Here is a 12,313-nt window from a genome sequence, read left to right as displayed (position 1 = left end):
TTTGAGATCCCCTATTACCTAATCAGTAGGAAGAAGCACCCATTATTTATTACTTGTTTCTTATTTACTATGTCCTACCTGTTAACTCAAATCAGCAGAGCAATCACGAGGTTGGGGGCTTCAGATATAACTTACAAGGATAGAATAACCAGATCAGAATAATAATGATCCTTAATCTCCAATGAAGAGTGGAAATCCATAGTGCAGTGGTAGTAGATACATCCGTGTGCTTTCTCATGTATGATTTTATAACCAGGCATTTGTTTGAGCAGAACATGTTTTTAAAAGTGCTATTGGTGAAATTCTGGTGCAAAGCTTCAAATGAAAACTGCTTTATTTGCAATTATAATATGGATATTTCCCACCCTTTTTTAAAATTCACTTTCAAATTATTCTTGTATCTTTTACATATAGCAATACAGCATAAGGGTTAATATGTTATCAAATATATTTCTTCTTACACTCATCACACATCCTTTAAGGTGGGGTCTCACTGGAGCTTTCCCAACTTTAGAAGCATTTGTGTCTAATTACTATAGAACTTATATCTCAGCTGAAAAAGTCCAGCACTTTTACAGCTCACAAGGACTTAAATCGCTATGACAGGGTCTGCTCAAATATAATGTATTACAATTGGAGAAGCATGTTTAGCGCTTTGGACATTTATCCAAAACAATGATGTCAGCACTTCAAAAATCGCTTAAGTGCTTAAAACCATCGTGCGACAGCTGTTTTACTTACAGAAATGAATGACGTCACTATCGATCAATTACACATTGTGCTTTAAATGTATCGTGAAAACCATCCTAAATGTGTATGTCAACAGGGAAACAGGAAAGAGAAGGGATGTAGTATCAGCTGCAATGCACAGAAGGAAAATCTTACTCAGACAAACTTCCTACACAGATTTCATTGTGTATTCATCAGCTTTGTCATTAGTAAAAATGACATTAACCTTCTTGACATGGCTTTCTGCATTGTAGGATTGCTTTACACACCACAAATCTTCTTTAAAACAGTGACGTCTGCCTCAAACTCAAAACTGCTAATAAAGGGTGATGCCTAAAGGTATAAAACAATACATAACATAAGCAACAGATACTGACCTCCAAGAATGGGGGAAAATAAATTAATCATAGTACCTAAGCACACTGTATGTTTATTTAGGTTTTGAACTTTTGTTAAACAATGCCTTGGCCTTCAGTTGGTTCTTCTGTTTCAACAGCTGTTCCTCTCTTTCTTTTTCCTGCTTCTCCGACCAATTCTTCATGCCTTGATCTATCTCTGTGCTGAGGAGGAGAACGCGGCTCTGTAAAGAGGGAAAAAAGGTCATAACATTAGTTTCCAGGATCTGCGGTTGTGACAACCTCAAGACACAGGAGCAATCTGTGCCACACATCTTACAGTAATGCCAAACTCCACTTGACACACACAATATGCCCATTGCCACTGTTAGTACCACATACACTATGACTTCTTCATACTAACTGACATATATAATAGTAGTGGTAATCACCCAGTGTTATAACAAATGAGACCCCTGTTTTTCACCCACACAACTTATTGAAGTCTCTGTTTAAGGTTTTCACTAATATATATATATATATATATATATATATATATATATATATATATACACACACAAGTTAACCCGTGCATGATACTCGTGCATTCTAGTCAAATCAAGCTACTTAAGGTGTTAAAAAGGTTCTTGTCATGCATTTGGGCCTAGCCCAGGCCTCCTCAGGGGAAGAGCGTTACTTCCCGACGCAAGCGCCCTTTTTTAACGTGGTTTTGTCCACATGTCACCACCTCATCATTTTTCTCCATCACCTCATCCTTCATCTTCATCGCCACATCCTTCATCAAGCTACTTAAGGTGTTAAAAACTCCCCACTGTCACCTCCAGCAACCACCAACCACTCCCAACTGTCACTTCTCCTTCAAGAAATATATAAGTCAGTGTATAACTCTGCCCAGCAGGTGGCGCTGCAGCTTGGTTTTTTTTTTTCACACACGCCACTAGGCATTTATATAGTAGATATATATATATATATATATATATATATATATATATGTGTGTACACATATACACTAGTTCTGCCTCTACTGCTTATATACAGGACTCCTCTCCCAATTATGCAACATAAAAGGACTGCCCTAGAATAATGTCATAGGCACGGGAAAGACATGGCATGGAACCAAGCCCTAAAACTTTACCGACAGCCTCTGTTAAGGGGTGATGGCTGACACTTATCACTCCAACTCTGGCCCTTTATGTGATCCAAGTCCTGTAGTGGTCGAGGCTGCTGTGACTGCCATTAATGTCACATCATTTTAGACAGTATCTGTAACATTCCTACAACTCCACCCCTAAATATAGTAACAATCAACTCCAGCCCTGCTCCTCCCTCCCTCCCAGACACATTGTTAGAATTCCACCTCACACACTTACAGCCAGATCCTTGCTCTCCTTTTTCCTCCTGGTCTGTCCTTTCCATTGGGGGGCTGGACGTCCATCTGTAAATAAGTCAACTGTTTGTAGCTGGGAAGTGTTGAATGCTCAAAACCAAAATAGATTATTAATTTAAGTTCTATAGTTTGATTTTTAAACATCATTCTCCATCCAAATATTAGATTTGTGGGAGTCCAAAATATAGACCTCTACATTTTCTGAAACCCTGTGTCACAATTTTTGCTTTCTACAGGCCATGGTGCCTGAAAGTCATCAACTTAGACAGCTTAATAACCAACTAATCAGAGACATATAAGAGAAGGTGTTTGTGGTACAAACACATGCAAGACTCCTCCTTTCTGTGTGTTGTAAATCACTTTTTAATGACAAATTGGTGAACATGAGTTGAGAGATTTTTTATTTAATTAAACACTATTTCACAAATGTGTGTGTGTTGAACTTACATTTATTTTTACTATTCTAGCAGAGGCAGTGGCACTTTTTTTCCTCTCCCTCTTTCACCGCATATGAGCCTCTAGCCCTACTGTGATATGTGAATCCTATGCTGTTTTACTAGGAACAAACCCAGGGATGTTGATGAATTTGGAAGTCAAGTGAACATTTTTATTTAATTATCATTTCTTCGAAACTTAGGGAATCAGAACTTGCATACAGCCCAGCAGGGTTCATTCTACCCGAATAGATCTCTTGTCAAAAGGAATGTATACATAATTCTGGCCAATATCAACTTCATTGCACTACTTTCATGTAGTAAAAACTGTAACAACTATATGTAAAACAGGAGGTTGTTGACAAGAGTCATACTCTGAAGGTAATATAACATTGCTACAAGGCAATTCGGTGGTTGGCTAAAACTTCCCAAAACACTGTAATGTTTACCTTGCCTCCCATATTATTGCGGGAATAAGAGCCTCGTAGGTTAGTGATACACTGGCATATACCTGTCATGCTACATATTGCATAGGTAAACTACAAGCAATTACAGGTTATTTGTTGCATACAATTGTTTTCTTTAAAGTTTGGATTGAATGCGACTTCACATATGAATACATGTGATGTCTATCATGCAGCAACTTTACCAGACTGTCACACAATAGCCCACAAACAATTGCAGACATTACTTGGTCCTGTTGCTTACACATCATGTAGCTTCCCGTTTTGCTCCCGTTTACTTTGTAAATTATAACAAAGTAGCAAAATAAACCAGTAAAAGAAAACAACTGATTTATATTTTCTTTACAACAAGTATCCTCAACCAGTGATGCTTTCACCATGATTATATGAGACTTATTAAAAGGGACACTTCAGCCTGTTAAATGTATCTAGAAAATACCAGCTATATGTGTACACACATAAGGGGGTACTCTGTAAATATGTACATATGCAAGGGGTTAATATTTTATAATTGCAGTTCCGGATGATAAATGGCACAAACTATTCTCAGAGCAGCAGTTTGGCAAGAATGTAATGAATATGCTTCATGGTGCAGACTAATGCACCCTCTGATATTTGCATGTGCTTGTACGAAATATAATAATGCAAAATATGATGCAACATGCATGTAAACAAGTGGTTGCCTATTTAATTACATAATTAACCATGTAAAAAATCAATAACATTATCTGGGATAATTACCCACATCTAAGCCTCTAGTAATTCAAGAGAGATTAAACTGATGTAAATTTATATGCAAGACCGCAGTCTTTTATGCACCATTATGCCATGTCAGTAGGCCAATGGAAATTTCTGAAAATCTTAGTTCTTCACTTACCTGCAAAGCTCCAGTCTGAAAGGTCTGTTAAGGGGCCATACTCCGAACCACTACGAGCAAAACCATGCCTGCAGGGCAACAAAGACAGAAAATGCAAGAATGTAATGTAACAAACAGACTTTTGTACCTTATATTCCTGCTACATGACACATAAATTATCACTAAAACCAAAACACTTACTGAATTCTCCAGTCCTGTCCTGCACAGAGCACAGCACTGTTCTGCAAGCTTCTCTTCCACAGGCACAGCACAAACCTGTGCTTCACCCCCAGCTGTAGACGTGTTACTATAAATCAATATATAAAGGCAAGATTGCTATATGATGGAAAGACAGATGCCTAAAAATACTTAGAGTGTTGTGCTGTATTTTTTCCACTCTTGTCAATGGCCCATTAATTTCAAATAATTTTTGCACTACATGTAAAAACTATTGAAATGAATGGAGCTACCCAGCATTATTTTTTTTTTTTACCCACAGCCATAGAGATTCAATTAATCCCTTTTGATATGTGTTTCAAGCAGCGAGTCTCCATGGCACCCCTTACTCCAAGCAATCACATCAGCCTGTGCTGGAAACAGCTTGTGATTGGCTGAGCAGTAATGAGGTCTCCTGGTTGATTCATTCACAGATATTCTGTTGTAGGGCTCCGAGCAGAGCTGTGTGTGTTGTTCTTTGTAGGTTTTTTTTTTTTTTAAAACACCCGTGGATAGGAAGAAGTAGCATCCACTTACATATTATGGGCAATGTGGATTACAAGAGGATTTCTTGGCTCTTACCTAGTGGACATAAGATCCAGTATAGATTCATTTTTGGCTGCTTGGCCATGGAAACCCTATCCATGAAGTTCCCAACGAACAGTTCTTATCCTGACGCTGCTTCCAGAGGCAGTTTGAAACCCGGTAGCAAGTGTTGCAGCAGAGGACAGATGAGCCTCTGTGGCTCCTAGATGTTTCCACTTTACAACAATTGCACTTACAGTTGACCAGGACAGCTCTACTAGAGCAGAAATGCGACAAACTGATTTGTTGCAAAGGTGGCATGTTAAAAATTACTGAGCTCTACAGACCATTCATAATTACATAGTAAGAATGTGAACACTGTCTGCTCAATGTGAAAGCATGAAGCATGTAAGCTCTCCATTGCCACTAGTGCTAAATATTGGGGTTATCTATGTATGAGGACAGATCTAGGGGTAAATGTATGAACATGCGGGTTCTTCAACACCCACGTGTTCAGCGTGTTCGGCGATTAAATTTCAAGCGGCGCTGCATTGTAAAGGGCTTCCCTTTACAATGCAGCGCCGCTTGAAATTTAATCACCGAACACGCTGAACACGCGGGTGTTGAAGAACCCGCATGTTCATACATTTACCCCCTAATGTTAGTCAAAGGGACGAGGGAGTGGTGCACTGGCCACATATGGCAGTTTGAGGAGACATTTTCTCCAAAGAGCTGTTCTTTCAACACTCTGTTGAGGCTTCTACATAAGGAGAGGCAGACCTCTACTGGAAAACAATGCTGAGCGAAAGGGACAGAAGCTAGAACCTTTGACAAGAGACAGGAAAAAAAATTTTTTTTTTTACAAAAAAAAAAAGTTTTCATTTTCATTCCTACACATAACAGGAGAAATTAATATCTATGTGACCACAACCATGAAGACTATATTGAAAAGTAACAAGCCCTGAATACAGAATGGGAGAAGTGATACTGTCCTAGTATAAAGGATACACAGAGTGCAGAAAATTACATGGGAAGAGAACTGCAGCTCATGCAACAATGTATTATTTGTTGGCTACGCTGAATATAATGGTTAAAATTAAATGTTACTACCAAAAACTGGGAAGTGACAGGGGGATCTTTAATATTTATTTGGAATAGATTGAATGCATTAGGGTCACTGTGAAGGTCAGAAGTAGTACTCCTTACAAATATTGGAAAGAGAAAGAGACCCACCACCTTACAATGAAATTAAATAGAGCACCTCGAAGTGTTTTACTAATCCACTAATACTTTATTTAGTTCATAGACGTTTTCCCCAACAAAATGCATAATGCATTGACAATCTTAAATACAGGCAAATACATAATGGTTATGAATATGGTCAAGTTCTTCCGAGCATGGCATTTGCAAGAAGTTAATATACGCATCAAAACCGTAACAGTAGAAGTACTAAAAACGAGGGTAAATACATAGTGACGATTATAACCCAAGCCCCATAGGATCTAATAAAGCAAACGTATCAATCGTGTACACCAGACGTCTCAGAGACACGAATCATTCTGTGTTATGCCTGCTGATATGTAGGGCACAACGAGTTACACACTAGCACTCTACATATCAATCACTGCCCTCACCCATCATGGGCGCCGCCATCTTGCCATGTGAACCACTGTAATCGCTAGATTCCCTTCACCGTAAAGACCTTCTGACGTCACCTGGTCATGTGACTGCTGTAGTCATGTGGTACACAAGGGAGGACGTTGCTGTCAATCTTCCTCTGTAGCTAATAATAGTAATGGGGAATGAGGTAAATTGCAATATTTCTACTGAATTCAGATGGAAAATGTTTTTTACTGTCAGACTTATTCACGTCTGAGCTGGTTTTCAGGCACCAATTAATCCCTGAAAAGAGTCTTAAAAACAGGACATATTAAAGTGTATTAGCTGGTTTACATGTCAGCATTTTAAATATTCTAACATTGTGAATGAGTATTCCCCAAGTTCCATTACATGTCCTATGTTTTTTAGTGCATACACTAAATGAGCTATACTTAACAATAGACAGTGATTGATCATAATTGTGCTTTGGCTTTGCTGTAGTCCTTTTATGATTCCCACAGTGATTTTCAGAGTGGGTCCTGTCCCAACAACGGAGAGAGGAAAATTTACTTAAGGGTTTCAGATGGCAGTACTTTCAAAGCAATACAATAAAGGTTAGGGAGGAAGAAATGACATAATTAACAAGTGCTTTCTGAGAGCTTTGAGGTTTTTTTGCAAAACGGTCATATGTGAGTACTGCTTATTTTTCATGCTGACCAAATAGTAAGCATAGGTCTTGTATAATTCTATATGGTAACAGAACTTTTATATTTCTTGACAGGTAAAGACCAAAAGCAAAAAATATGTATTGTGGAAAAATAACTGCTATGAGGTAAATTCATATTCTAAGGGGCATATTCAATTAGGATTCCAGTCCACACTATTGCCGGTAATACGGTACCGCAATAACGCAGATTTTTGTACGCATCCCTATGGGCTGCGAACGAAAATCCACGTTATTGCGGTACAGTGGATTAAGCTTGCGGCCCGTTCCGGCGCGATCCCGCGGACCGGAATCGTAATTGAATATGCCCCTAAAAATGTATGAATGGAGGGTTCAAAAGTAAAGGGTGTTAAAGTCAATATTTGCATTGCAGTTAATGATAAGTAGATATCCACAAGAAGAATGTACACCACGCTTTGGATAAATGTAAATTAATTTGGCAACAGCCATGGTGGTTTGTAACAGGAAAACTTGTTAGAGAAAAGAAGTAAGAAACTCTTGTCCTTTTAGTACTTAATGGATAATGCAAAATCCTCCTTTGCTTTTCATTCCATTCAAGGGGATGCAGACAAACATTGCTTAACAAAGGTTTTGTGGCGACATGTTTAACAGCCTGCAAACATAGATGTGACCTTTCCATTAAAAGTCTTGACCATCATGGTCAAAAATGTGGTTCCTTTTCTTCATTAAAAGGAAAACACACTACTTACAGTTTGGGGATAGACCCTATGGTTTATTTTGCAAATATAACCACTACGTGTAAGCATTTGCTATATAAACGCTCTAGTATAGTATACATAGCACTAATGTCCGTGCAACTCCTGCCGTCTTTAAGAGGGCGGCCGCTATGAGTCCTTGTATGGCTGGTCCCACCACTACGTCATCTCGTCAACATAATACAGTCGAGAAAGTAATTTGTGCCATTCATTTCAACCTTGGTGACATCAAGTTAGTGACAAGGCAGAGAGGGACCATCGTACACAAAGTACTTACTACGTCTGAAAATGGCAGGAGAGGAAAGTGCTATATACACTTTGCTAGAGGGTCTATTTAGCACATCTAATAAAGGGTGGGCATAGGCAAACCGAGGGGGCGTTTCCTAGTGACTGGAAACCCCCCTCCAAGACTGGGGCACTGTATAATTGAGGTGGCTGGACCCTGCTCCCGCTTCACACAGCTCTGCTTGAAAAGGGAGAGTTGTGTGCACCTAACAGTAGTGCACGCAGCACTGCCCATGTATATTATGGGGATAGGAAGAGTTGGAAAGCAGCCAAGCACTGTCTATTATTTTAGCTATGCCCCAATGCATGATGGTCACACCCACTGGCGGCGTGGTGTGAAAACCCCCCTCTACAAATCCTGCGTTTGCCCCTGGTGGGGTACTCTTTAACGGTGCGGAAAATTCCCTCACCTAGGAGACCTACAAGGAAAATCCGAATGTCTGAAAAAACGATTTGAATGTAACCACACTTACCTCCAAAGCGACTCTGTACATCTCCGATCGCAGCAGCATGCTCACCGCAAGTTATTCTAAATAAAGAGATGTCCGGCACAACACTTTCACGTCATCGCGACCTGAATCAATGGCGGGACACCACATGTTAAGTGTTTAAACACTTAACCCGACATTGCCGCTTTAAATTAAGATTGATTCAGGTTGCGATGACGTGAAAGTGTTGTGCCGGACATCTGTGTATTCGGAATATTTTACGGTGAGCATGCTGCTGTGCTCAGAGATGTACAGCGTCGCTTTGGAGGCAAGTCTGGATACATTCAGAAATCGGTTTATCATACATTCGGATTTTCCTTGTAGGTCTCCTCGCTGTCGGAATGGTGGGAATAGTGAAAATTATTACCAACGCTAATAAGAAATAGACAAAGCAAAACAATTTAGTCTATAATTTTGTTCGGATATATATATTCACCCTTTTGATAAAGTCTAATAGACGAAACGCGTCAAGGGACCTTTTCTGATGTGCATCTGATCCAGTTTGTCGGCTGAACACGCATTGCCGTTTGTCACCAGAGGAGCTATGGAATTATTTCTTGTCTGTATATCGGTGTAAAGGAGCCAAGATCACCAGTGGATGGCGAGATCTGTATGGGACATTGGATGATCACAGTACACAGATAAGCTTGATTTGATTATATTCAATGTACGGGCATTGATTTGTTATGTTTGGATACAATTTTATGAATTAAATTTGTGTTATTTTACTTCTGTTGTGAACGCACTACACTATTGTTTGCTATTTTCTATTTGAGTTATAGTCTGGAGTTCCTCAATCTGCAGTTGAAGGTCCTGGGGATCGCAGAGGGCTACTCTTTCGGCTAAGCGAATTTACTTTATACATCTGGTACGAGGCTAATTTGATAATTATCCTGATCACTGCTCTGTTTTGGCAATATCACACTATGTTTTGGCGCTTCTCCTTCTCTTTTGTGTATCTAGGTTGTACATCTGCAAGCTGATGTTTTAAAGGGAAGCAGCCTACTGTATGTGATTTATAATATTTGAGCACAGTTTTTAAACATGTGATCATTGGTGTTTGCACTGAGCGCCGGTGTCTTTTCACATTTTTGTTGATATATATATATATATATATATATATATATACAAGTTAACCCGTGCATGATACTCATGCATTCTAGTCAAATCAAGATACTTAAGGTCTTAAAAAGGTTCTTGTCATGCATTTGGGCCTAGCCCAGGCCTCCTCAGGGGAAGATCGTTACTTCCCGACGCAAGCGCCCTTTTTAATGTGTGTTCATGAGGTAAAATGACCTCACGAAAATGAGTTTGACCCCTCAACTCGTAAATTTAGCCTTTACTACCCCTCCCACGGGGGGAAGGGGGGATGCTGGAAGTTAACTGACTTGACTATTCTAATTTTTTTGTCAAATAATGTCAGTATACCAAATTTCAGGTCAATTGAATGAGCCTTTTCTGAGAAAATAGTTTTTTACACACACACACACACACTAACGCACGCCTCTACACATGGTGTTCATGAGATAAAATTACCTCACGAAAATGAGTTTGAGCCCTACCACATTTCAGCCCTTTTTGAATTTTTTTCTCACACACACTAAGAATTTAGTAGGTCAGTGTATAACTCTGCCCAGCAGGTGGCGCTGCAACTTGGTTTTTTTTCCCACACACACACAGACAGACAGACGCCACTAAGCATTTATATATTTGATACTGTTTACTGATGCCATAACAGATAGCTGAAACAGTAAGAGGGATGTAGCCACCATGGACAAGAGACGTTAACAGCAACGCTTAAGTTTATGAGAACAAAATAACCAGCTATAAAGATAAAATATAGACTACAAACTACGAGGACTAGAGATGCAACTTTTGTTTTTGAGGTAGGATAATAACGGGGGATAGGTATAAAGAATGATTTTTGGGATTAGTAACATATCTTGGTAAAACATAAAGGTGTGCTTCTGCGTATTCTGCAGCAACTGCAGAAATGTTGTTTACGTCAATAAATCAATAATTATTAAACAAAAGAATCCAATATGTTCTAGATCCAATCTTGCTTGTATATTGACTCCAGGGTATTGGTGATCAGAAGGCAGTTCAATATATACCAAACAATAACCAATGCATTTCGATCAAAGCATAGATCTTTTTCAAGGTTCTGTTGATTATTATTATTATTATTATTATTATTGTTTATTTGTAAGGCGCCACAAGGTTTCCGCAGCGCTGTACACAGTACGAACAGTAGACTATACAGGGTAAAACAGTACAGAACAATAAACACAAAGTACCAGTTCTCCAGAAACTCCAGGCAGGCAAATACAGTAGAGACGGAGCGGAAGAACAGGTATGGAGACAGAAAGGAAGGGGGGGCCCTGCTCATACGAGCTTACATCCTAACGGAGGGTAAACAAATCAGGCACAGAAGGGAGCCAGTGAAGCAAATGCGGGAGAAAAAAAGGGGGCCAGGGGAGAAACAGAGGAGATGAGAGGCTAAGTGGATGGTTGGTAGGCCTTTAGGAACAGGTGAGTTTTAAGTGCCCGCTTGAAGGAGCAGAGATTGGGTGAGAGACGGATGGAGCGAGGGAGGTCGTTCCAGTGAAGGGGGGCAGCACGGGAGAAGTCTTGGATTCTGGAGTGGGAAGAGGTGATCAGAGTGGAGGAGAGGCGGCGATCATTGGCCGAGCGCAGGGAGCGGGCGGGAGTGTGAATGGAGAGGAGGTTAGAGATGTAAGGGGCAGTAGACTGGGAGAGAGCCTTGTAGGTGGTGGTAAGGAGTTTGAAAAGGATTCTGAAGGGCAAGGGGAGCCAGTGTAAGGCAAGACAGAGAGGGGAGGCAGAGGAGGAGCGGCGTGAGAGGAAGATGAGTCTCGCAGCTGCATTGAGTATAGAGCGTAGGGGGGAGAGGTGGGAGCAGGGGAGGCCAGTAAGGAGGAGGTTGCAGTAGTCGAGGCGGGAGATGATGAGAGCATGGATGATAGTTTTGGTGGCATCTTGAGAGAGGAAGGGACGGATGCGGGCAATGTTACGGAGTTGGAAGCGACAGGCTTGGGCAAGGGATTGAATGTGGGGGGCAAAAGAGAAAGAGGAGTCGAGAGTGACTCCCAGGCAGCGGAGTTGGGTGACAGAGGAGATAGTGGAGTTGTTAACAACGATAGAGAGGTTATGGTGGGAAGAGTGTCTGGGTGGGGGAAAGACAATGAGTTCAGTTTTGGAGATGTTAATTTTAAGAAAGCGTGAGGACATCCAGGAGGAGATGGCTGAGAGGCAGTCAGTTACACGAGAGAGGAGGGAGGAGGAAAGGTCAGGAGAAGAGATGTAGAGTTGAATATCATCAGCATAAAGGTGATACTGAAGACCGAACAAGGAGATGAGAGCTCCAAGGGAGGAAGTATAGAGCAAAAAGAGTAGAGGGCCAAGAACAGAGCCCTGAGGGACTCAAACAGGGAGAGGGGAGGGGGTGGAGGAAGAACCAGACGTGGATACAGAGAAGTAGCGGTTGGCAAGGTATGAGGTGAACCAGGCATG

General features: G+C 40.5%; 1 protein-coding gene across 2 annotated transcripts; it reads right to left on the bottom strand.

Moving 5' to 3' along the window:
- Nucleotides 1-316: 316 nt before the first annotated feature.
- On the bottom strand, nucleotides 317-6,702 carry MRPL52 (mitochondrial ribosomal protein L52). Of its 2 annotated transcripts, XM_075211312.1 has the most exons (6): nucleotides 6,602-6,702; nucleotides 4,428-4,533; nucleotides 4,248-4,315; nucleotides 2,456-2,520; nucleotides 1,143-1,309; nucleotides 317-1,062 (listed from the first exon to the last, which is right to left on the bottom strand). In XM_075211312.1, the coding sequence occupies exons 1-5, from the start codon at nucleotides 6,618-6,620 to the stop codon at nucleotides 1,160-1,162; spliced, it is 408 nt and encodes a 135-aa protein (XP_075067413.1). In that variant the 5' UTR covers nucleotides 6,621-6,702; the 3' UTR covers nucleotides 317-1,062; nucleotides 1,143-1,159. The 2 variants fall into 2 exon arrangements, with proteins under 2 accessions (XP_075067413.1, XP_075067409.1); XM_075211308.1 differs by having other exon boundaries at nucleotides 317-1,309.
- Nucleotides 6,703-12,313: the final 5,611 nt, after the last annotated feature.

The sequence above is a fragment of the Mixophyes fleayi genome, chromosome 1, assembly GCF_038048845.1.
Source record: "Mixophyes fleayi isolate aMixFle1 chromosome 1, aMixFle1.hap1, whole genome shotgun sequence".
NCBI classification, from domain to species: Eukaryota; Metazoa; Chordata; class Amphibia; order Anura; family Limnodynastidae; genus Mixophyes; species Mixophyes fleayi.
The sequence above is the reverse complement of the archived record's forward strand: the minus strand, read 5'-3'. Positions and strand labels throughout refer to the sequence as shown.